Raw genomic sequence first — 25,990 nt, 5'->3', positions numbered from 1 at the left:
CTTCATTCCAAACCTTATTTTCTGAGCTAAGATGAATTTATTAATGCTGTATTATTGAGTTAAAATAATTTGGATTCAGAATTTGTGCATGTTAGCCTATGCTCACAAACCACAATGGAATACACAAGTCTAGATAACTTTATTTCAGAACTTATCACATTGCACAGACACTCACGGCAGTAAAATGTGTAATCTCAAAGTCCCAGGCCACTCACAGTGGGAGGAAACAGAATGACAGCCAAGTACTTATCAGCATCAATATGGTCCATCACTCAGTTAAGAGTCAAGTCGAGTTAAAATAAGTTTTAAATATTGAATTATACAAAGGAGTAGTAGGGTCACGCCAAAAAGAGACAACATGATAAATATGCAATTGAATAAAGTTGAAACAGTAAAGGTGTGAAAGAAAAAAATGCACAAGTTGTGACATTACATAAATAATTTTACAAGAAATATTTGTGCTTAGCAAATTACTGCCAAATATGTTATAATAATATGGGAATAAAGTTGATGACTCTTTTCTGGCAACCTCACGTTTTTTTTCTCGCAAATTTGTGACTTTATTTCCGTAACGTTGCGACTTTAGTCATGCAACTCCACAAGGTGACCTTGGTTACACTTAAATCTCGAAACTTTCAGACTTTATTCTCAAAACCTTACGACGTTGTGATCAGAATTTTATGATCTTACAGTATTTTCATGACTTGACATTTGGATTACAACTTCATTCTCAAAATTTTACGACTTTTGTTCACGTACCAATTTTATCCAACGACATTGCAACTTTTTCTTTAAACTAAATGCTTAAAGTCATAGAGTTACTACTTGATGGCTTTTCCTTAACTTTTGCACGTCTCTGGAAACAAACTAATCACAAATCCAATGAAATACAAATTTCTTAAATAATACAAAGACATATGCAAAGCAAAGTATCCCTCGAGCTATCTGTAGTCTACACAAGCTTTCAGGGTCGAAGGGATCTGAAGTCGATTTCCAGACATCCATCCATTTATTTCCTATTGCGCATGTGCTCGTTAGCTAGCGCCCATCTCAGATGACTTGACGCGAGAGGCGGGGTATATTGTCGACTGGTTGATAGCCAAACGGAGGACACAACCTTCCACACTAACATTTACACTAATGGACAATTTAGAGATTTCAAACAACATATGCTTTTTTTTCATGTGTGCCCGGAGAAAACTCACACAAACACGGGGAGAAAAAAAAAATTCCACACATGAATCGCCGTGCTGAGATTCCAAACCAAAACCTTAGAAATGCGAGGCAGATGTGCTCACTACAATTGTTGCCCTATTGCCAAACACTTTCTATTCAAATAAATCAAACGCAAAGCAACTCACCGCTGTCCTTCGTTCGATCAGACAGTGTGTATAAGCATTAATAGAGCAAATGGTGCTATCTGATACCTTGAAAAAAGTTTAAGACGGTTAAGTATCAAAATAAGGACAATGAATTTTCATTTTAAAAATCGGTACTGCCAAAGAACAATTGTATCAATATTCTATAGCACCATTTCCTCACAGATTTTGCTGAGGCAACATTTCAAGGTCCTTCCTCATCCACGGTCTCTCTACTGCTTTCAGTCACTGTTTCCTTCGTAACTTCCATCCGGGACTGAATCCTTGTGGCCGAAGCCATGACGGGCGCCTCCTGCTCGTCTTCGTCCTCCATGTCGGACTCCCCGTCGGCTGTGACGTCTTGGTACTGCTGGTACTCGGACACCAGGTCGTTGAGGTTGCCCTCGGCCTCTGTGAACTCCATCTCGTCCATTCCCTCGCCCGTGTACCAGTGGAGAAAGGCCTTGCGCCTGAACATCAGCGCAAACTGATCGCCCACTCTGCGGAATATTTCCTGAATGGCCGTGTTGTTGCCAATGAACGTGGAGGCCAGTTTGAGACCTCGAGGCGGGACGTCGCAGACGGCGACCTTGACGTTGTGTGGGATCCAGTCCACAAAGTGGTTGCTGTTCTTCTGCTGGATGGCCAGCATTTGTTCATCCACCTGCTTGGTAGACATCCTTCCGCGGAAGACGCCGGCAACTGTGAGGTAGCGACCGCGTCTGGGGTCACAGGCCGTCATCATGTTGCGGGCGTCGAACATCTGCTGGGTGAGCTCGGGTACGGTAAGGGCGCGGTACTGCTGACTACCGCGCGCCGTCAGCGGGGCGAAACCGGGCATGAAGAAGTGAAGGCGGGGGAAGGGCACCATGTTGACTGCCAGCTTCCTCAGGTCGGCGTTGAGCTGACCGGGGAATCTCAGAGAGGTGGTGACCCCACTCATGGTCAAGGACACCAAGTGGTTGAGGTCCCCGTACGTGGGGGTGGTGAGCTTCAGTGTGCGGAAGCAGATGTCATACAGCGCCTCGTTGTCTATGCAGAAGGTCTCGTCCGTGCTCTCCAGGAGTTGATGCACCGATAGGGTGGCGTTGTACGGCTCTACCACTGTGTCGGAGACCTTTGGCGACGGCATTACGCTGAAGCTGGTCATTATACGGTCGGGGTACTCCTCTCGGATCTTGTTGATCATGAGGGTCCCCATTCCGGAACCTGTGCCGCCGCCGAGGGAGTGAACCATCTGGAAGCCCTGGAGGCAGTCGCAGCTCTCGCATTCGTTCCTCACCCGGTCCATCACTTGTTCTATCAGCTCTGCCCCCTCCGTGTAGTGGCCTTTCGCCCAGTTATTGCCAGCACCTGAGTTGCCTGGATTGACAAAATGAAAGTTGGAGGCAAAAATTTAAAAAGAATAGACTTCTACTACTGTAAATGACTCAGAAGTTGTAATAATTGTAATTTTCCATAGCGGAAAAATAATACAGTATATGCTGGTGAGTAATACAATATCTGTCTACATGTTGTGCTTCACCATACGTGTTAAAATGTGCATTGCGTCTCCAACTGTAACTATCGATGATAACCATTAGCTAACCTGTCATAAGCATGAACCTTGCCAAACTTCGGCTTTTTGTGAAGTGAGTTTAAATGTGTTAGCAAAGCCCAAAATGTAAATTCCATCCATCCATCCATCCGTCCGTTCATATTTCGAAAAACTTGAAAGTCAGGACCCTCGTATGGCATACCAACACTTGTATTCACCAGAATTTGGAATCGAAAGCTCACCATGAATGAAGTTGTCCGGCCTAAAGAGAGGACCGATCCGACTCCCTCTGATACTGTCCATGGTTCCAGGCTCCAGGTCAACCAGCAGGGACCGAGGCACATATTTACCACCTGGACAGAGAATGGTATTTATGGTCTATAAATCCATCATGGACTCTCTTGATGACGCCTTACCGTGTGCTTCATTAAAGTAGACGTTGACTCGGTCCAGTTGGACTCTGTTATCGCCCTCATAGATGCCTGTCTTGTTGATTCCGTGTTCCTCGCTGATTACTTCCCAAAACTGACAGGGAAAAGGCAACATTGAAGATCGTTATAATGATTTCGTGGGCTTGAACATAATGTCTTCTGTAAGTGCCTTACTTTTAAATTATTATTATTTTTTTTTTTGCATTTTAAACATAGTACCCCTCTGATGAGATTCAAATTTACAGTGAAGCCAACCTTATGAAGCAAGTACACTTGACTGACATATCATCTTTATGTGTCACTTATCTCGTTCTTCCTCTTTCTTGTTTTGTGTTGGCCACGATAAAAACAGAATGACCCACCCTCACCAGTCTCGCCCTTATCTCCTCCCAGAATGCACGCACGTCACTCAATGTTATTAGAGTCATGTATGTATAAATATAAATATATATATATATATATATATATATAAACCTCCCAAATGTATTTATACAATAATGTTATGTTGCTATTAAGTTGGACATTGTAGTATTATTGTTTCAATGTAACTGGCAATAACAAACATTTAAAAAAAATGTAAACTACAAGAAATTAATATATATTTTAATATATTTCATTGTTTGTTTAGTGCATATATTATGAAATTTAAAAAAATGATCAAATGTTTTTTTAGAAAAAATTAATTAATTTGAAAGTAATCTTTTATACAAAAAATACACGTAATGTAATTAGTGTAATTGTTATTTAATATGACATAGTTGCAATTATATTACAGCAATAAAATAATTATAACATAACTGGCCTGAAGTGGTTAGAAATATTCCACTCACTCTCTCTCATATATATATATATATATATATATATATATATATATACTGTACAGTGTATAATTTCAGCCATTCAGTTTAATTACCTTGGAGCCAATTTGGTTGCCGCATTGTCCAATTTGCAGATGTACAATTTCACGCATGATGACGCAGGCATCAAGTGCAGTTGTTTAAGCGGGTGGGTGCCTCTGATATGCCGGAGGGCTCCAACTGGCTATATGTAACCACAAGTGATGTTATCACTGATGTCAAGTTGGGAGGGAGTGTTGGCGAGTGGGGTGGGTCACCCAAGTAGCTGATCCCTTTTCATATGGGCACATTTTGAAATTCTGATACAGACCAATAGCGTTATCTGTAATCCTATTTTGGAAAAGGAAAACATTTCTGTTAACATGATGTTCATTTTGATGCACAAAAGAAAGCACAAGGAGTGTGACACAAACATAACACTCGGTGACAGAATCAACGCCCGCTTGTTCCCTCATTATGACATGTAATCAGGCTTTTTTTTTAAAGATTGAGTCAGCAGTTTTATTTTTACTGTATTTTAGTTTCATTATACTCCTTATTCTTATATTTTCATCACAGCTTGGGATGTTAAAACATAACATAAACGTGTCCTACACCACAGGTGTCAAATGCAAGGCTCAAGGGCCAGATCTGCCTTGCCACATAATTTTAGGTTGCCCCCCAAAAGCAAATCATGTGTGTCAACTTACATGTCTCGTGATCAAATCTGTTACACATTTTAAATTGTCATGTTTTTTTTTTCTTTTTGCAAGACGTTCTTTTTATAGTAACTTGAACAAAGACTGAACAAACTATTATCCTTGATTTTTGTTTTAAAAACTAGTGCTTGTGACAAAAATGAGTTTGATACGCCAGGCGTATACAGTTACAATGCAGACCATTTAACCTTTTTTTTTTTTATTGGATTGCTTACCAAACAACCCTCAGCTGTTCTGTGGCACTGCGCGTGTGTACTTCAGCCTTTAGATAAGAATTTGCCAGTGAGTTGCGTCATGACTCCCTCCCTCAACTGGCTGCAGGGGGGGGGGGGGCATTTACCAGCTGCAAAAACTCATCGGCACTGACCTTTTTGTGTTTTGCACCAAGCTCCTTCTTGTTACCTCCTGATGCATTTTGGTGTCCGTGCGGCTGTTGTCTAGTGTGACTATGTGTGGAAAGCTCACGTGTGACGCAAACACTCTGCATGCACACAAGTGAAAGCTTGGTAACAAATCTTGGGCAACTTCTGGAGAAGGGTAAAAAAAAAAAAAGAGTCAATCGTAGAACAGAAAATTCAACTCAAATGTTACCGCGGGAAAGGGGTGGTTTTTAAGTATATAATGACAAAAATACAATTCATTTGAAATATTATTCACAAAGCTTTATTAATTCTAGCAATACATACAAAACACCTCTAGGTGGCAGTATTGCTCTGCTAACACCTTCCTGTGCTGTCTTCATTAGTGCTCGGGTCAAAATAATTTTATTTTGTTAAACATTAATATTGTCTTTATAAAGGTACAGCAGTTAATAATGTTAAAATGTGAATTGGAGGAGATGTATTTTTTTTTTTACAATTTCAAACAGATCCCACATGTCTTAAAAGAGTGTCTGCATTGTTAAAACTGTTTGTAGGATTTCTATGTTGCGTCACTTCGAGTTTAAGATCAGCACCGCTTTTGAGTAGAAGTTAAAGATTAGGGTATAAATCTTGGCTTGTCTAATTGATTGTGAGGGAGAGATCTTCCAACTTGTTGGAAGTCGTACATGTTTAGGCACCTAAAACTCGAACAGAGTATGCATATGTATGATATAAATAATGTATGTGTCGTGGTAGTCAGTAGAAAGTGTGTGTCGCGATCCTGAGAAAAGGTAATGCTGTTTTTGAGTGAACATTGCATGCCATTTAAAAAAAAGAAGCCACTAATGAGCCATATATTTGTACATAAGTTTTAACACTGCCATCAAAGGCCCTTTCTCGATTTTGTTTATGTTGTACAGTTTGAGGAATCACAAATGCCAAAATGTTAGCATCAAACTGACTATTATGCTTGACAAAAGCATTTCATTCTGAAATAGGTGTTTTCGGTGAAACCAACCCATTGTACTGTTAACTATTAAAAAAACACAACAAATGTAAAAACAAATTCTTTGAAATGGTTGGCAGTATGGTGAACTTTGTTTTGAAAACAGCAGGCAGTGAATGAGTTAAGTAAGTGTTTTTCTTTCTTACAGGCAAGTTGTCAGTTATTGATTGATATATTGTTTATGGACAGGTTGACAAGAGGAGGATTTCAAAAGAGGGCTCGTCTCCCCTTGTGGACCTCCAGCTCAATGACACTTAGGGCACTCATGTGATTCAAACCCTGCTTCATTCCAGATGTATCAAGTCAAAGACAAAAACTGGAAACAGAGCAAGAGTCACTTCAAAACAAAAGTAAATGTTGTAAATCAAGCACAGGATGGACTCAAGATACTTCATTTATTCTTGTCGTAAAAGTACAAATATTTTGACAAAAGAAGTATCGATTCGTGTCTTTTAACATAAGTACAACTTTTTTAAAGTACTAACATAAGTAAAACTTTTTTTAAGTACAAACATCTTGTGCAATTAAATACAAATGTTCAATAAAATTCTGCATACAAAATAGTTTACATATTTTATTAACTTGGGTCGGGTCGAAACAGCTGGGATTGGCTCCAGCACCACATGACCCTCGTGAGGAGAAGCGGTTCGGATAATGAATGGATTGATAGATAATACAGAACTTGTTAGTATTCATATTGATTTCAGAACAGTACTGAGGTCCACCAAGTAGCCATTATGGGTAGCGTCAGGAAATGTTACTCACTCACTTGTGCTCTAGTCACTAGCTGGTCTGTAAACAAATGCAGTGCCACTTGCGTAGCTAGAAATATGGTTTTGGCAGTATGTCAAACTCCTTTGAAATGACATTATTTTATTTATTTTTAATTTATAAAATGGAAAAAGAGTCTGAACACACCGTCCCTGGGAACTGTAAATGTCTAATTTTAATATTTTGTGAATCCGACCAATGACGTCATTGCCCAATCAGCAAATTAAGACATTGCAACCGATCACCGATTTTGCATAAAAAGCGAAATCTGCTGATATGGTCCAGCCGATCAGATCTGTTTAAACTTGCTGTCCCAACCAATATCTCACTGTGCAACCAACAATGTGATTAGTTCAAATAATAATAATAGTAATTTCAGAATTATTATTATTTTTATTTTACTTATGCAAGAATATCCCAGTCACACTGGTGGAAGGGAGGAAGGGGAGGGGTCAAATCAGAAGATTGAAAAAAAATGTGACCGGGCCTAGCAAGCTGGTTTTATTGTGAAAAGTACAGTCGGAACATTACCTTCGCAATCCGGACATCTTGACCGCCGTCCGTCGTTCCCAGGGTTCCGTGAGAGCGGTTTTGCCCCACCCCACCTCTTCCACGCTATCTATCTTAATGTGCAATTCTCCGAAAAAAAGGGGGCACAAATAACGCGGAGCGACGCAGCCGAGGAACAATTACGTGTCTAAACACGCCAACAGACTCCGGCAACAGGCAGATAAGCAGCCCCCCCTCCCCCGGCTGTCACAAACAACGACAACCACCTTCCCCCCCCCAAAAAGCTGTCTACGTTTGGATGAGGGCTTGAAAACACGGCGGTAGGTTCCATGTCTAGTGCACATGTAACCACCGTCCAGCAACGGGGGAGTACGAGCCGCTGTGCCAGCTTGACAAACTGGGGATTGCCATCCACAGAACACCTGGACGTCGAGCTGCATTCAAGGACACGCAGCTGCCTAAAGAATTGAGAGAAGAGGAGAGAGGGGGGGGAGAAAAAACCGCCGATGTGAGGGAAACGTACATTAACGTGACGGCGGAGAGGAGAGAGGAAAAAGAAGGAGGCTTTTCAGGGGTGGGGGGGTCTTAAAAGAAATATAAAAACATACATACAGGAATTAATCGACGGCGAAACGCTACAGTGAAGACCCAAGAGGAAATATTAACTTATTGTACAGTACTCACCCACCCTCTCCTAAACAAGGATCTAGCCAAGATGGTTTGCAAGGAACATTAAGGCATAATCGAGAGGGAAGTGGTGTGTGTCTTCATCCATGTCCATTTCACTTCCCCTCGTTGCAGCGTTGATGACTTCATTGCGGATTTACAGTGGAAACACGGCGCTGCTGTCCTGACTGTTGTTGCCAGTAAATAGCCACCTCCATTCATCCATCCACCATCCCCACAGATGCCTCCCATTCTGACCCGGGTCGTCCACACATAGGCCCGTCTCGGAATTTAGGATCCATTTCCCTCACCTTACCTTTTGCCCCTTTACCCACCGTGCCTCCCCCCTGGGTTTTTTTTTTTTTTTGGTTGTGTTTTTTTGGGGGGGGTGCGGGAGGGAAGATGGGCTGTCTCGGCAACAGCAAGACGGAAGACCAACGCAATGAGGAGAAGGCCCAGAGGGAAGCCAACAAGAAAATTGAGAAGCAGCTCCAGAAAGACAAACAGATATACCGAGCCACTCACCGGCTTCTACTACTAGGTGAGCTTGGTTCTCAAATGTGCTCTTCTATGTGTGTTCTTGTGTAGGTGTTGATACAGATGCAATAGCAGTGACCTGGCGGTGGACATCTTCCAGGCCGATTTGCTCTGACACTGTGGATCACAACCCCAAGATTTATTACTGGTCTTTTTTCCTCCCGTATAAAATACGCCCTCTCCATCACTGAGGTCTAACTACGGAGGATGCTGTCCCACTAATCCGCTGGGACTGCAGGCAAATTAGGGTTACTTTTGGGATTAGCCGAGTCCTGTTTATCCTAATCTGAAATTGATCCCGGATTTGGGCGTCTGACTCTCACTAATGGCAGGACTCCCTGCCAAAGAGTCCACAAGAAGCGACATTACTGTCTTTTTCTCTATGATTACTGAAGTTTTAGCCTTTAAGATCCGATGACCTCTTTTAAATCTGCCAGGGAAGGAGTTGTCAATTATATTCAGCCTTCAGAGGTACTGTCAGGGCCGTAATAAAGTAGGAAAGGAACTTGCGTATAATGGTATTTTTTTTTATGCCGGAACAGGGATTACGGTATATTGCGTCTCTGAGAGTAGTAGTTGTTCTTCCATCTCTCCGCTGTGGTAGACGCTTTACCATTTATGCAGAGAATGTAGACAGACTGACAGACGGACACTTTATACATCCTGTGAGGGAAATTAATCAAAAAGATGGGAACCATAGAAGAAGACGAAGGGGCAGGACGGCACGGTGCGTACTTTGTGTGTGAGGGTACTTTGTAAAGTTTCGTACATCATCTCTATTGTGTTGATATAGCAATTTGTAGCTGCCCGACAAGAAGGGATGGTATTCTATCTATCACTGTTTCAAATGGTGTTCATAATTACTACCGTATTTATTATTTATTGAATGTATTTCACATTTTTAGATGAGCAGTTTGGCATTGCAATTTTAATGCTCAGAGTTAATATCAGAGCCATAAAAGGGGCAGGAGGGCGTCTATGTGAAAGGGTATTATTCTCAGTAGGTTTGCCGGGACAGCACTTTTACACTTCTTGGTTTTAACAATATCAAAATGTGTATTGCAGAAAGGTTTGCAGTTCACGGATTATGTTTTCCCACAAATTTTAGTCAAAAAGTCATCTGCACATATATATTACTGTGCATTGCTGTCTCCATCTGGCAACACGCGTCTAGAGACAGCCAAGTAACAATAAATCAAATCAAATAAAAAGTTTTTCTTTTTTTTTTGCACTGATGGATATGCTTACATTTGGGGGGTGGTGTTCTATAATGTGTGTTTTTTTTTTTAATTTATTTATTATTATTTTTTTTTAGATCAGTATACACCTCTTACGTAAACCAGTTTGTGGGCTTGGCAAGGATTTTTTTCGACATAGCTTGCGGAAGTAACGTCTCGTGGCCAGTCAGCCAGTCATCAGTGTATTTCTAAAATCACATGGGATAGGGAGCCAATCGGGGCCTGTATAGTGATTACCGGCACTCGATTATTATCGTTATTCATTATTTTGTATCGAAACAAGAACGGGATGATTTTGAGGGATGTTTAATACTGTGTATTTTGGGACATCCCTAATCAACAGCCCCCCCTCCCCCCACCCCCCCACCCCCCCATCTGTCCGGGCCATCTGGCGGGCCAAATATAATTTGCGGCGGGCCAATGTTGGCCCAGGGGCTGCACATTGTAGACAACTGGTCTCGGTCTTAACATTAGTTTCGCATTCTGCTAGTGTTGACTTTCCTGGTCCCCTTCTTGTTTCCAGGGGCTGGCGAATCCGGGAAGAGCACGATAGTCAAGCAGATGCGAATATTGCACGTCAATGGCTTCAATGCAGAGTAAGTTGCATTCATTTGTGATAAGACTTTTGTTTTCTGCTTGCATCGTGTGTGACTTTTTTTTTTTCCTAGAAAATTGCATGATGCTAATGATAAACATTGGATAGAAACTGTTACTCGACATCGATAAACCACATGACTCTATATTCAATTTAAAGCAGGTGAAGGTTTTTTACGATAGGAAGTTGAATGTACCGAATTGGGCTGAACGATTTTGAAAAATAATCAGATTGCGACTTCCTCCCCTCAATACTGCAATTACAATATAATATGCAATTCTCTTTTTTTTTTCAATCTCCTTGACTTTCCATGTTTAGTTTTTTTTGGAAACATGAGCAATAAATTAATCTGCACTACAATAAACAACAACAATAAACAATCTTATGATGTTATAGGTTAGGCTTACACTAAAATAAAGGTAAAAAAAAAAACATGAATTGATTTGAAAGACGATTTAATTTTCTGCCCTACTTTCAAGTAAGACAAATCGTCTGTGGTAAATGCGCTGATCATTTCAATATATTGTGTTATGTTTCAAACCACTCCCAAAATAATGAAGAAAAAAAAAGTCGTGACATGAATGCTAATGCAACTGGAAAGGTTTACTGAGTGACATTTATTCTGCTAAAGTAGGTGATCATGCACGGCCTTGGTAATAATGGAAATGCTATTCTGCATAAGCAGGAACATGATTTTGAATCGGTTGTCTTAAGGTAGAAACATAACAACTGTCTTAAAGGCAGAAATTATAATAATCATAATAAATGACATAAACGGCGTTGTTACAGGGCAAGAAGTCATCACAAGCATCCTCATAAAATGCATAACTGTGATGTTATCTTTTGTGATGACATAAGTCTTATGTAACGTTTGGCTCATATGAAATAATTCATTCTTGCTTGCCTTCATGCCAGCGTGATCGTAGTTAAGTCAAGCGTTTCGGCGTAAAGAGTCAAAGTTAGCATGACCTGAGAAGAAAGCGCTATTTGTTTGCGTTTTTCCCACAAACACTGCGATAGGTCAAACCCCGGCTCATCCGCATCTTGTGAGGTTCCTCAAAATTGAAATCAAGTCGATGCAGTGGAAACAAAAAGTCACATTATTTTTCTATTTTAATTGTCGCTTTCCTCGAAAGCCAAAGTAAGCCTCGTCATGCGCCCCTCCTCACAACGCCACGCAACCCCCCGGGCTTTCTGTTTGGCGGTGTTGTGTTGAAGTGCAGGTTGTTTCCCAAGTCGGGGCCTGCAGGAAATTAACTACTAATGCTCATTTTAATTAACTATTAAAACTGTAAAACACACACAGAACACTTCGCCTTTTTTATCAGTTCTAGTGCCGATTTGTACTGTTTGTATCAGTCCATCGTTATAATAAAAGACTTTTGAATTTGAGTAAATAGACTGATTTTTTTTTTCTATTGGAGATAATTATCATGACATTCTTTTGCGTTTTGTTCACAGGGAGAAAAAGCAGAAAATACACGATATTAAAAACAACATTAAAGAAGCTATAGAGGTAAGACAAGAACTCTTAAATAATGACTTTGTGTCGGAATTTCTGTCTAAAGATAACCTCTGCTGTCCCCCCCACCCCACCCACCCAGACCATCGTGTCTGCCATGACTACACTCACGCCACCGTGCCAGCTTGCCTGCCCTGCTAACCAGCCGCATATCGACTACGTTCTCCACCAAATCAACCAGAAGGATTTCGAGTTTCCGTCGGTAAGCACAACTAAAGCGGGGATGCACCAAAAACAATGATTGCGATGGATTTGAGCATTTTCCCCCTCTTCCGATAAAAGTTAGCAAAAGCCGAAGTGTCACTTTATCCTGAGAAATTATCCTGTTGTGTGTTGAGTGATTTTCTTCCCTAATTTGCTTGCAAATTAGTCAAGGTCAACAATCGTGAATGTTTAACGCAGGTGTATCCACATGCCAGTAATTGGAATTAATTTGAGTAATTCTTTTTCTGTCCTTCCAATTGAAGTCAGCAAAGACCTCATTACCAGATGGGGGTTATGCTAACAATGGTGCAAGTGTACAAAGAGTCAGTCATTTTTCCTCCCTGATTGGCTCGAAAAAAATGATAGGGGCCCAACAATCATAAAAACCTGTTCAATATTTACGTTTGCTAAATCCTTGTATGTGTGGTCAACACAGAGTTTGGCACCGACTCTCCGATTGTGACGTGGAATGGAATGACAGCCAACGAGGAAGCGAACTGAAGTTCTCGCTGTTGCTGGTGTACAAAATATGTTATTTGTGTGACCCGTCCAACAAATCTCACACACCTGTAAAAAATGACAAGGAGAAGAGTTTGCGACGGCATTGTCCACGTTGTCCCGAAAGTCTGGGCATACAGTCCAAAACGCATATCAAGAGATTAAATTCTCAAACATCTTCAGTACGATTTCCAACATTTGTGACGCAAAGCTTGATTTGCTCTCACTTTGTATAAAAATAATTTCAAAATATAAAGTATGATTTAATACTAAGTGGACTCGTCAGTGAAAATCCCATGCCGCAAAGTTGACTGAACGCCTAAAGTGTTCTAAAATAGATGGCAATGTGGCGTTTTTGCATCAAATTCACTTGGGGCTTGGAAGTATGTCCACAGCAAAACCTTGAACCTGCAACCCTCCACTCCGGAGCCACAAAAAAGTAGAATGAGTCTAAAAATAGTTCTCCAAAGTGGTGATGGCATGCAGGTAGTAGGCCAGGTGTGTTGCAGGTGAGTCAGACAGCGCTCCCCCGTGGTGCTCTAATTAGCAGGCGCTGGAGGAGGCTGTCTATTGAATGATCTTCTCACCTGAGAGATCCTATTGACGCAGATTTTCTGTAATGACCCCAAATGGGACTCAAGAGATTACCCCCAGTGAGTGTTGGTCTTGCATCCGAGCCTCATTTGGAATAGGCTTTAGCTCAATTGTGAATCTCTTGAGGACAAACTTTACATACTGTAAATCGGTTTAATGGGTTTTACTAATCTCCAGTGTGACCTGACCAGATCAACCAAAAAGACACATTATGAGCACAAAAAAGTGTTAAAAATCTGTGGCAAGCGGTGCATACCATGCCTTGCCGAGCTTCCTGAACCGTCAGTGAGGCACCGATGCTGTTCCTGATGTTCCACTACAGTTGCTCATAAAAATGTACAGATAACAAACACCGATACTGCTTCAACAGCCTGACTTACACATTCCGAGTCAGAAGGCGAAGCGGAAGGCGATATTGTGTCTGCAACGTCATTGCATTGTGTGGTTTTCTAATGATGGGGCGGAATTGTAAAGCTAACGATAACGCTAAATGATGCTTCCATTTGTGATCAGTGAAATGTATTGTGGAGGGTTCCAGAAAGTTAAAATGTCGCATTTATTTTTGAGCTTTAAACGTTAATTGTGGCAGATGCGCGTCGGAAATCATCCGTCTAATTTGGCCGGATTTTCTTTCTGTCGCTCTCTCTCTCTGTTTCTTTCGCTCTGTCTCGCTCTGTCCCTATCATCCCCCCATCCCTCCCCCGGCTAGCCCCCAAGCATGGCCTGAGGGCCTACTGGAAACCAGTTGAACTGGTTGACTCTGCTTTTAAGCGAGGGAGGAAGGTTGCGATAAAGCACGCAGCATTTAGATGTTTTTTTTTTTTTTTTTTTTGGCACCGAGGTTGAGGTTGAAATTGACCATAACAATAATAGCCAAATGCAAAGTAACTGCCAAATGATTTTACCAAAAAGGCCTTGTATCGTGTTTTTTATTTTCAGGTTTGATTCTTTGAGCAAACCTCGACTGGGAGTTGTATCAGATTTTGGGATTTGACTTATGTCTTCCTGAGCTGCTTCAGGTGATGTCTTCCCCACGCTTGCCATACCGTTGTATTGCTACAGTCTTAACGTGGCATAGGCAAGTGCTCGGAATTTCATCCACTTGATTTTTTTTTTTATGGTGAAGTATCACAGTACTTCTGCAGTAGTGTTTGTCAGCATATGGAGGAGAATACTTTCACACTTGCAAAAAGTGCCCTTGACCACAGTCTTTTTGGGGGGTGGACACTAATGCTTGGACTCAAAATGGCTTAATTGTGCTCCCCCTACATTGTATTCGAGCATCTCAAGATCATAGCGAGGAGATAGGCCCTTGTGCAGTGACAGCCGAGCTTTGTGTCAGCACAAAGCTCTCGGTTTCTTCGTGAACCCAATGAACTCTTCCGTTTCCTGCCGCTCCTCTCCCGTTCGCTCCCGACTCAGATGGATGCAGCCTCTGTCTAATAAGTCTTAATACGGGGCCTGACAATGTCAACCCTGCTTGCAGTCATTTTCACCTCATTGATCCAGACCCTCTCCCCCCCCCCACCCCCCTCTTTTCCTTACAGGAGTTTTATGACCACTCAAAGATCCTCTGGCAGGACGATGGCGTGCGGGCCTGCTGGGAAAGGTCCAATGAATATCAGCTCATCGACTGTGCGCAGTAGTAAGTTTCGCTTCCGCACAAGTTCCACCCTACCTACGCGCCGCAAAGTGTTTGGGTGCCTGGTTTGCATAAGCGTGAAGTCAAGGTTCATTAGCGCGGCCATGAGTGCGGTGCCACCTTGACTATGATAGACTGTTTGTTTGGAGCAGTTTGTACGAACAAAAAGGTGACAACTATTTATCAACAAAAGACGTCTTCCCAGCAAGCGGTACAGTTAGTTCAGTTTGTCACGTAACGTTCGGGTAAACGCTTAGCAAGTTAGTTAGTGGTAGAAAACGGCATGGTCTGACTTGCATACAAATTCGGGTTACATTGTAAAGTTGCCAAGTTGTCATTCATTATTTTAGCCTAGGTTTTTAAAGCGTCTAAAATTTGGAGGCTGACACCTGGGCCTAATTTTAGGCCATCTTCGGCACTAAAAGCCCTGACATTATGAAAACTATTATCTAACAGCGTTAAACAGCAATGGCGCTGAATCAGAAACACGTCTAAGTTCTTCCTAAAAATGATCGAAGAAAAGAGTCATAAATTTGAACTTTCTTGCTAACCAAAACAGCAGCATATACAGAGACATGTAAACACTCTTTCAGGTGACTTAAAGTGCTGAGTCTGCGCAGAGACGGTGTCCTTAGAAAGAAATCTCGGAATTCACTTCGCAGTCGTCAAACTCATGGCACGGTGGCCATTTGTGGTCCACAGGATCATTTGTGGCCCTATCAAAGTTTAATATTAGTACGGCCCCCACCCATTTTATGTGACCATAGCTCAGGCTCATGACAGCTATTGGCAAAATGTAATTCTGAAGTGACACCAAGTGGAAGGAAAAAAGACACATTTTTCAAAACTTGCCATGCAGGAATCGGTTGGTGATGAGAACATCCAATTTTGAGAAAAACAGGAGACGGAATGTATTTTTGTTAAGCCCAGGGTCATCCCAATATGTCTCGAATGCACGGAGAAAGCTGCAGAGCTCAAGAAATCAGACCTCAGTACTTTGTGGCAAGTACCAAGGAGATGCGGGTCACCCATCTTGTTCATGTTATTAGGAACCGTTCAAGTTCTGAACCGTGAATAAAGATTGAGAAGATTGGATTAGTTGTACTTTAAAAAAAAAAAAAAAAAAATTAATACTTGAGCCTCCTTTTTGTGGAATACTTGATGCAGCCCAGACAGCCACATTGACTCGCTTCACTTTTTTTTTTTTTTTGTCACGCTATAATTTGACGTATTCCACTAACGGGTGACACAATATTACCGCCACAGTTGGGTCTAATAGTACTCTCTTTGGACAATTTGCAAATGAAACGTTTCCGCTGTGTGCTGCCCATGAGAGCATGCGCTGGTCACATGAAACACATTGAGGGTGGAGGCTCACAGTGTACACGCGCAAGGTTGCCAATTTCCGTTCCTCTTGTGTGTTTTGCACGTCCTTGTCTGCGTTGCACGGCCGCAGATGTTTGTCCAAAAAGGCTGTCGAGAAACGGTGCCAATGAAAAGGATTTATGACACTTCTAAGCATGTGATTGCCTCTACCAAGGAGGTGTTTTTAACACGGCCTGTTCTGTGATGCTGGTTGCCTTCCAAAAGTAAAATGAAAGTGAAAGAATGCTATGAACCCTGACAAACTCAGAACGGAGAGGAAAATAATAAGTTATGATTATTGAATTAATGTATATGTAAAAGTTAATTTTAACAAAATAATTCCTTTTCATTTTTTTTATTTTCTTTAATTTAATTAACAGCGCATATGTCGGGAAAAAGTCACCACTGTGTTTCTGTGTGCGAATCCTCTCTGATTTCAATTTCCTCCTTCCTTCACCTCTTTTTGGAGTCTTCTTTGGGCTTTTTTTTAAAAAAAGATATAATTTGTGCTTTATTGGAAAAGCGAACCAAAATGCTCAGTAAAGGCCCAAATTCTCTTAGTCTTGCTCCTCTTCCTCCTTCTTGTGTCTCCCTCCTCTCCGTTGTATGGATCCGACGTTGGGCTGAGTGGCCAGACCGGAAGTGTGCTCCCCTCCCCTCCTTCTGTGTACTTATGTAAACGGAGAAGCAGAGCGAACTAGCGAGGGGAGAGCTATTTTCAGCTCAGGCGGGCTTGAGGAGGAGAAAGAGGGAGCGAGTGTGTCGGGAGACGGGCAACCTCGGTGTTATTGATGGGAGGTTGTTGGCGTTAGATGAACACGTCCGCACATGATCAACACGAGGGCTCCCACGGCACCCCCAATTTTTTTTTTTACTCACACTCACCCATTTCGGTGTGTCGTCACTTCATTACACATTACACACTTTCCTGGCTTTTTGGATTACTTCGAGACAGTCTCTTCATTTTTATTGGTGGGCTCACATTGTAGGACTTAATGCTCAATTTAGATTCTGTTTTTCTGCGTGTAGTCGTTTACATTACTTACTAATTGTGACCTCAGTCTGTCTGGTGTGAATGCGGCTGCAGAAGCTTGTGCAACATTGTTCGCTTTACAGTTGAAATATTAATTAAATCTAAAACCTTGTTTTCCTTGCTTATTTTCCTCGTCCGGCATGACTTGTCATTCCCGCTCTTGCTGTCTCATTTCGTCAGATACATGCAATCTGTCTGTTCAGACAGAAATTCTGATACATATCCACATATGAAAGTGACCCAGGTTGGATTTAACATGATTGGAATTGAGCCGCTAAGACGGTCATAAAGAAATCAGATACAGGTCGCATATGTGCAAAAAAAATAAATAAATCAAATATGGGTCACATTTTACTGCACTCTTAACCAAAATCATTTTTGTCATCGTAGAGTACTCCTGCTAGAGTTAACAAGCTTCTTTTTTTTTTGTGACCCAAACAATAATTACCTTAGTTCTGATGCCTGGTTTAGTCCGAAAACCCGACTAAAGATTTTACATTCCCTCCCCTATCTTAGGTTGGATTTGCAGTGATTCAAGTGACACAGCTAACATTTTTTAAATATATTTAATATATGCTTAATTCATGTGTTATTGTTTACTTCCATGTTGTAACTGCTTGGTTTTGGAGATATTTCCATGCAGTTTGGATATCTTTGCATGTATTTTGTTTGTTTCTTTTGTTTGTTTGGTGAAAATCACAAAGTGTCACTTTAAATGTACATGCAAAAAGAAAAAAAAAATGTCCATCAGCATTAATTTAGAAATGGGTGCTTGGAGTAGTTTCAATCTGCTTTCTGCCTGTGATGCGGTATGCTATCAAGGACAGAGGATAGTCTTGGCCTCCATCACCAAAACCAGTCTTTGTACTGTCCAGATATTTATTCTGTTCTATTATCTTATTTCTTGTATATGTATTCGTTTAGCATTAGCCGCTTCCGCCGTTAACTCCTTTCCTTTCTTCTTCGACCTATCCGCCGTTCCTTTTCCCATCCCGTCGCTCCCTCTCGCTGGCCTCACTCCAGTCGCACAAGATTTGGAGCCGATTGTCTATTTATAGCTTGTGGTTCCGTTGCCATGACAACCAAGCTGGAGGCCAGGGCGCCAGGGAGCTATTTTTGGAGCCGCGCTGTAATGTTAGACACAACCACCTCTCTATTTTCTTCACTTCTCTCGCTCGCCGGTCTCTTTCTGTCTCGCACACGCACGCGCACACACAACACAAGCACACGCACTTGTCCTGTGTGTGTGTACGTCTCTCTCTCTTTTGGTGTGTAAATGGTTCATTAAAACTTTGTTTTTATTATCATCCATTATCAAAATATTTTTGTTTAAATGTTACTGTTTTTCTAATCAGTTAACAGTTAAACACGTTATTTACTTGTGAACCTGAACGGAAAACATATTTAGGTAATTTTTTTTATTCTTGATTCCGTTTAGTGAGCTGGCTCTAATGTGTGTGTGTGTGTGGGGGGGGGGGTGTGTGTATAGAAAGAATTGTGTTTGAAAATCGTCATCATTGTTCAGAATGAAACTGAGAGTCCAGATGAATGCCCTCTGTTAAAGATGCTGTATTATCTCTTTATGGCAGGTGGTCAAATATATTTTTTGCGCAATGTCAATAACGCCTCAATTGTTTGAGTTGTCCTTGTGTTGTGCCGTGAAGACTTAAATGTTTCTACTTAGCCTGTAAGTCATCCAAAAAGATAAAAGTCAAAGTACAACACTATAAGCTAAAAATAAAAGCAACTTTATCCTGTCATGTAAATACGGTGGTTATATTATGTTCTGTTACTGCAGCAGCCACGATTTTATAATATTGCTATTAATAGGAAGAAGCGCTAAGAAAAGAAAATTATAGGTGTGTTTGTCCTGCGTGTGTGGGCTGGGGATAAACAAGAACGCAGATAGAGGCTGAGCCATGTTTTTTTTTTTTCGTGTCTTCTTTCCGGCTGCTTTTATCGTGTTTGTTCTTTGGCGGAAGAGAGCCCAGTGCACTTGGGGGTTAGCATGTTTGCTTCACAGTCTGAGGTTCTGGGTTACAATCTGATCTTTGGCCTTCCTGTGTTGTTTGTTTATTCTCTCTGGGTAATCCACCTTCAGCACAAGCCCCACGTTCCAAACAGATGCATGTTAGGTTCATTAAGAACTTCGCCATAGGTGTGAACGTGAGAGTGAATGGTGGGTCTATATGCACCCCATGTGCCCAGTCCAGCGTGTACCCCATTTCTCTTTCCGAAAACCAGCTGGGATAGGCTTCAATTCAACCTAACATATACAAATACTATAGAAAACGGATGAAAGTTCTTTGCTCCTCAACTAGCATGTGATGCTGCCACCAGTGCTTTGGCTTTCAAATTCCCAAGTTCTCAAACTGGTTCTCATATGAGTGGTATGCAGGCTCCCTCTAGTGGTGCACGGAAGAATCGCTAAATTAAATGTTCCTGCTGTGCATAATTTGAACTATTTGTTTGATCCAGTACAGTGCATTTGTTGAGTACGGGTCAGCTGTATTTTAAGTGCACTATATTTGTATATGATTAACACTTTGTTGGAAGAAAATTAATTAATAAAAAATAAGGTGCAATTTTTATTGATGGTTTGAGAGCCACTGGTCTCATGTGTGGGGGTCAGAATGTAGCCTAAACTAGCACCCCCTCAATCCTCTGCTAGTGTGCTACCTGCAACCCTCTTGTCACATTTCACCACTGGCTGCCACATTCCTGCTTACCTCAGTGGGGGTTGCATACCTGCCCCCGAAAATGGTGGTCATGACCCTTTTACTTGCCTGGAACAACCGCAGGCGTCAGGTTGGCATCTAGACAGTTTTCCTTCAGGTTACAATAGTTTTTCCCTGGGGAGGTAGGATGCATTCACAAGCGTATTTGTTCAATGTACTTATTTATATAAATTACAGATATAAATATAAATACTTAATCCAGCCCCCAAACACACGTGGCTTTGTGGTTAGGCTCGGAGGAAATGAGTGGGCTTGGGACAATATAGATTGTCTGGGTTTTGTAAACTCACAAATATTGCAAGGATTCAGCTTGCAGGCATGGTTAGTTTACCCCAGGCACATAAAACACAGACACGCACACACACACACACACACACACGCACGCTCTTACTACAGCGGCTCCATTGACTTTCCTCTTTGGTCTGACACACAAGTGCTGCTGGTGACTCAGAGCTGCTGCCTCTGATCTCACTGTGGATTACAGCACACGCCCCCTACTCGCCATCATTACAAGGGGCGCCCTCTTGCTGTTGTCAACGTGCACAGTACAGTAGATTTTCTGTGACAAAAAAAAAAATCCATTCTCATTGTTTCGGTTTCTTGCAGCTTCCTAGACCGGGTAGATGTGGTTCGACAACACGACTACACGCCAACCGACCAGGTGAGATCGCCAGCAATTGTTGAATCAGACAACGAGTAATGATTTATTTAAATAATTCTAATTCTCATAACTTTGCTTATAATTATGACATAATTTTATAATTAGATGCTTATGGCGATTCATTTGCAAAAATAATAATTAAACCCCGAACATTCTCCCAAAAATGCTGATAAACATTCAATCTGGGGAAACCTGGAATGGATGCTTCATCTAACTTTTGTCATGAGAAGGGTACACTGTGGGCTGGTCAATTTTTCAAAACATCTTTTAACCATTTTAACGTGTCGCTGTGTTTCAGGACCTGCTGAGATGCAGAGTGTTGACATCCGGCATCTTCGAGACAAGATTTCAAATAGACAAAGTCAATTTTCAGTGAGTTCAGAACTACTAATACCAATTTTGATGCGGATGAAACATGAAATTATGAAATGATTGAAAAGAATCAGATTTGTTGAGAGTAAATTGAGCTTTTTTTCCACAGCATGTTTGATGTGGGTGGTCAGAGGGACGAGCGTCGAAAATGGATCCAGTGTTTTAACGGTAAGATTGTCGTGTTCATTTGCCTTTTGTTTGAGCCGATTTTCCTCAATTTCAATGTTGAAAAGTCAAAGTCAAGTACAGGTCTCAGCAGGGCTTCAATGGTTTCACTCACCATTCTTTTGTGCAGACGTGGAGGTCAGGGGTCAAGTTGTAGATAGGTTGTTGATGAACCTCATCTAACCGAGAAGCCCGTTTGCATGCCCAGCTCATTGTCCACACACCTGATTTAAGTCAGCCATCTTGCTTTAACCCTTCACCCCATCAAGGAGAGCACACCGAAATGCAGCACACCAAACAAAAACGACCAAGACTTCGAAAACAGAACTGTACTACAACAAAGGCACAACTTCTACATGTATTCATCACAATGATAACAAATCAATTACTTTCCTTCCACAGACAAAAATAAGTTATTATACAACAACACATCTGCCTTCAGAGTTTGTGGCGCCAACACTTATCCTGGGTTCGTAATTTACGTTTTATTTTTGTGGTTCCAGATGTGACGGCCATCATTTTTGTGGTGGCAAGTAGCAGCTACAACATGGTGATCAGAGAGGACAATCAGACTAACAGACTACAGGAGGCCCTAAATCTTTTCAAGAACATTTGGAACAACAGGTCTGGAAACATTGATGTATACATTGCATGAGTTGACCCAGCTGCACTCTAGGAATAGACTTTGATCAGCGGCAGAAAATAAATAAAATCACCTTGTTTGCTGTTTCCCCTCTTGGCAGGTGGCTACGGACCATCTCTGTCATCCTCTTCCTGAACAAACAGGACCTCCTCGCAGAGAAGGTCTTGGCAGGGAAGTCCAAAATCGAAGAGTATTTTCCCGAGTTTGCACGCTACACGACGACACCTGACGATGGTAAGAGACCGTTCGTGACAGCAAATAGCCTTGGATATGCAAATGCAGCAATAAGGAACAAATGCGGTTTTCTTCTTTAGAGCCAAGTGTAATTTACAGTGAAACCTCTAAAGTTGAACAAAATTCATTCAGATGAGGACAAATGTATGTATCCTCTTTAGAATAAGTTTTCTTAACTTGAAAAATATGGTGAATTAATTTGTTCAGCAATGATAAACTTTAGCTATCATAAAACCTTTGAGTACAGTCAAAGTAACATTTTAACATTCTAAGTCAGACCACATAACTTACTCTAGCTTTATGCTAACACATCATGTAAAACTCCATAAACAGGCTAACAAAACTAGCATTAAGGTCATTATAATCCTTTAACCTTTGTAGGTTTGAACACAAACAATACATTGTCACATATAAACAGATATTACTCACTGGCATATATTCTTTATCCTCGATAAAAAACTATTAATATTGCTTTGGCATACTGAGTCATTTAGATGTGAAACTCTTCTTTATGGATGAAATACTTTGTATTATGCTGCCCCCTGTTAGCCAAGGCACTCACTCTCGATCTATTGAAGTAAAGCCCGAATCTCACAGAACGGCAAAGATTTGCAAGCGTGTGCACACGCAGCAAATATTGTATTTATTTCTTTATTTATTTTTGGCAGTGTTCATTCAATGTTCCAAACAGCTGCAAAGCCATTTGCCAGACATTCCCAGTTTGAATGGTTGCAAACCATTTTTCTTGTCATCATCAAATTTTGAACATGTTCCAAATTTCTTTGCGACAAGAAAAATGTTTTGAGACCATTACAATTGTTGCCGAACACCTTTGCACCCTGACAAAAAAAAACAAAAAAAACATTCACGACGTGCGCACACATGTTTGCAGCTCAGTGAGATACGGCCTTAGAGCATAAAATCATGATGCATAGACTCTATAATTTTTGTCATTTCTATTTTTATAAAATACAGTAATTTAGGTTTTAAACTCCAGTTTCACTTGACATGAATTATAATATACCTGTCTCAATATTTAGTTTGGTTTAAAAATGTGTTTATACAACTTAAGACCAACACTACGTGGCTAAACGACCATTTCTGGAAATCTGGTAAACATGAATCTGTCTTCCAAGTTCCGAGGCTTCAAGATCCTGCCCTGTGTTGCGTAATAGTAACACTATTTTGATTTACAAATGTTTATTTCCATTTAATAAAGTAAACTAACTGATGATGTAAAGCAAGACTTGTGTCAACTGTGTTCAGCCAACACTAATGATTGTGGCTTTGTTGTCCAACAGCAATACCAGAGCTGGGCGAAGATCCGCGCGTCACGAGGGCAAAGTACTTCATACGGGATGAGTTTCTGGTATGTTCACACTTCAGGTTTTACCTGTTGATATTCACCTCACTCACCTTGATTGTCTTCCACCTGCCAGCACTTTCTTTTGGGATTTTACTGTTATCTGGTCATAAGCCATTCGACTTGATACATTTGAATGCATTAGTCTTTTTATGAAACCTGCATTTGTGCGCTGTTCTTCATAGCCTTCCGATGAAAGGTGTGACTCAACAGTACGGCAAAACCTTAATTAAATCTTAATTAAGTGTGCTAGATTTGCACAGTTGACGCCAACTGTTTCTTTAACCCCATTTCCCTGCCCACAGAGGATCAGCACGGCCAGCGGGGACGGCCACCATTACTGTTACCCCCACTTCACCTGCGCCGTGGACACGGAAAACATCCGGCGTGTCTTCAGCGACTGTCGCGATATTATCCAGAGGGTGCACCTACGGCAGTACGAACTCTTGTGATGGTGGCGACTCCCACTTGACCACAGGCTCACTGTCTCCCACTCCTTGCCTTTCTGATCCCCCTTCTTCCCTGCCAGGACCATTAGCCCAATCGGCATTCATAATTCAGCAGAACCTGGATGCACGAAGAAGACCTAGGAACACAAAGACACACACACAAAACACTACAATCCAATAGTCAGTTCTAAGTTTGTTTATTCACTGTGTGCTGACCAACAATCAGGAACTGGAGAAGATAAAGGAAAGAGATGATTTTTTTTTTTTTTTTTGGGGGGTGCACAGGCGCACTGATGGGACTCCACAATTTTCATGGAGAAAGGACAGAAGAACACCAGAGAGGAAGAAAATATCCAAGCTAAATATATACAGTATATCAATATTTATATATGAGTGTATATAAATATGTATATATACATATATATAAATAAAAATATTCTGTACACATAAAAAAGGACAACCCCACCCACATCTCCTGCCTTCATCCACACATTCCCCACTAGCTTACCACCGCCCGCCTCTGGCTACTGCTGGACTATTATTCTTGTACAGTCTGTAAAATGTATTATTTTGTACAACTATATTGAAGAAGACAACATCGATAATGACTTGTAGAAGATCCCTGTGCCTTGATCACGACTGTACGTGTGTAAAAAAAAAAAAGAGCTAATATGTAAGTTATGTTTTCACTGCGCTGGACGGCCTTGGCGGAGGCCTTTTGTCTATTGCTTTGATTCTATTTTTGTTTTTCTCTCCTCTTACATTTGTTCATTTTCTCTTTGACGCCTCTGGTTTATATAATGGAATTCGGAGAAAAAAAATCAAAATACAATACAATGATAAGCAGTCATGGCACTTAAATACACACACACACACATTCTTCCCTTGTGTGAGCGCACACCAGTTTTCTTTTTCTGCAGACATGGGTGCAGGGTCTCTTTTTGTTTTGTTTTTTTGTTTGTTTTGTTGTTTTTTTTCGTTTTTTTTTTAAGCTTTAACTCTTTTTGCAGGAGAGGGAACTATACAATTGCGAAACATTTGCTTGTTTCTACATAAACCAAATTCTTTTTTTGCTTAAACAATAACAAGCTGCTTCCAGTGTTTGATTCATTTTGATCAAAACCTCCACATTCACTGCAAACACAAGAGCAGTGGTCTCAAACACCGGTCCTCGATGGCCAACTTCCTGCATGTTTTAAAGGTTTCCTCCTTCAACACTCCTGAGTCAAATGACCAAGATCGTTATCAGGCCCTAGTTAATCTTGCTGATCATTTGAGGTCATCATCTGAATCACGTATGCTGGAGGTGGGGCGTTTATAAAACATTCAGGAAAGCGGTCCGTGAGGAACGTAGCGCGAGACCACCGCTGCACCCGAGAGTGAATTCCATCCATCCATCCTCTATACTGCTTATCTTCATTAGGGTCAAAGGTGAGCTGGAGCATTTTGTAGGTGACTGTGGGCAAAAGTTGCCAATCAATTGCAGGGCACATAAAGAAAATGAAGTATTCACAATCACTCCTAAGAACAATTTAGAACCTTCAATTAAAGTAATGCATGTGTGGAGTCTATCTCAACTATCTTGGCAAGTAGGTTGCACCCAGGAAAGTTACTAACTTATCAGTTGCAGGGCACATGACAATGACACATGACAGTTAATATTTTCACGTGAAACGCTTTTAATCTATAAGTAGGAAGAGACCAGATGAAAACCGTGAGGTGGTGGTAACTGCGTGCCTTTTTTCCCGTTACGCGCGATGTTGCTTGCGCGCGGTTCGTATCCTTGAAGCGTCGTATAATTGGAGCGGGTGATACTCGGGGACTCGGTCTCAAACAATAAAGCAGTGTCCCTCGTCATGGAATGAAAAGTCCCATAAAAGACTGCCTTGCGTCATATATATTATTATATAATATGCATTATGTGTTCGTAACGCCCAACAA

The 25,990-nt window shown here is 41.2% G+C and overlaps 2 protein-coding genes across 4 annotated transcripts; one reads left to right on the top strand and one right to left on the bottom strand.

The window, feature by feature from the left end:
- Positions 1-122: 122 nt before the first annotated feature.
- On the bottom strand, positions 123-8,495 carry LOC148327256 (tubulin beta-6 chain). Of its 2 annotated transcripts, XM_088308652.1 has the most exons (6): positions 8,215-8,491; positions 7,552-7,988; positions 4,240-4,367; positions 3,312-3,420; positions 3,138-3,248; positions 123-2,720 (listed from the first exon to the last, which is right to left on the bottom strand). In XM_088308652.1, exons 3-6 carry the CDS (start codon positions 4,294-4,296, stop codon positions 1,564-1,566), a joined length of 1,434 nt encoding a protein of 477 aa, XP_088164778.1. In that variant the 5' UTR covers positions 4,297-4,367; positions 7,552-7,988; positions 8,215-8,491; the 3' UTR covers positions 123-1,563. The 2 variants fall into 2 exon arrangements, with proteins under 2 accessions (XP_088164778.1, XP_088164780.1); XM_088308654.1 differs by lacking the exon at positions 4,240-4,367 and having other exon boundaries at positions 8,215-8,495.
- LOC148327255 (guanine nucleotide-binding protein G(s) subunit alpha-like) lies at positions 7,549-25,141 on the top strand. Of its 2 annotated transcripts, none has more exons than XM_088308655.1 (12): positions 7,549-8,737; positions 10,495-10,567; positions 12,028-12,082; positions 12,171-12,290; positions 14,932-15,029; positions 20,769-20,823; positions 21,122-21,195; positions 21,305-21,363; positions 21,864-21,984; positions 22,104-22,237; positions 23,539-23,606; positions 23,906-25,141. In XM_088308655.1, the coding sequence occupies exons 1-12, from the start codon at positions 8,599-8,601 to the stop codon at positions 24,050-24,052; spliced, it is 1,143 nt and encodes a 380-aa protein (XP_088164781.1). In that variant the 5' UTR covers positions 7,549-8,598; the 3' UTR covers positions 24,053-25,141. The 2 variants fall into 2 exon arrangements, with proteins under 2 accessions (XP_088164781.1, XP_088164782.1); XM_088308656.1 differs by lacking the exon at positions 7,549-8,737 and adding an exon at positions 9,057-9,460.
- The last annotated feature ends 849 nt before the right edge of the window (positions 25,142-25,990 follow it).

Source organism: Idiotropiscis lumnitzeri, chromosome 11 (assembly GCF_059441095.1).
Source record: "Idiotropiscis lumnitzeri isolate Australia: NSW breed Sydney's pygmy pipehorse chromosome 11, RoL_Ilum_1.0, whole genome shotgun sequence".
In the NCBI taxonomy this organism is placed as follows: Eukaryota; Metazoa; Chordata; class Actinopteri; order Syngnathiformes; family Syngnathidae; genus Idiotropiscis; species Idiotropiscis lumnitzeri.
Note: the sequence above shows the minus strand (reverse complement) of the source record. Positions and strands in the feature narration are given on the sequence as shown.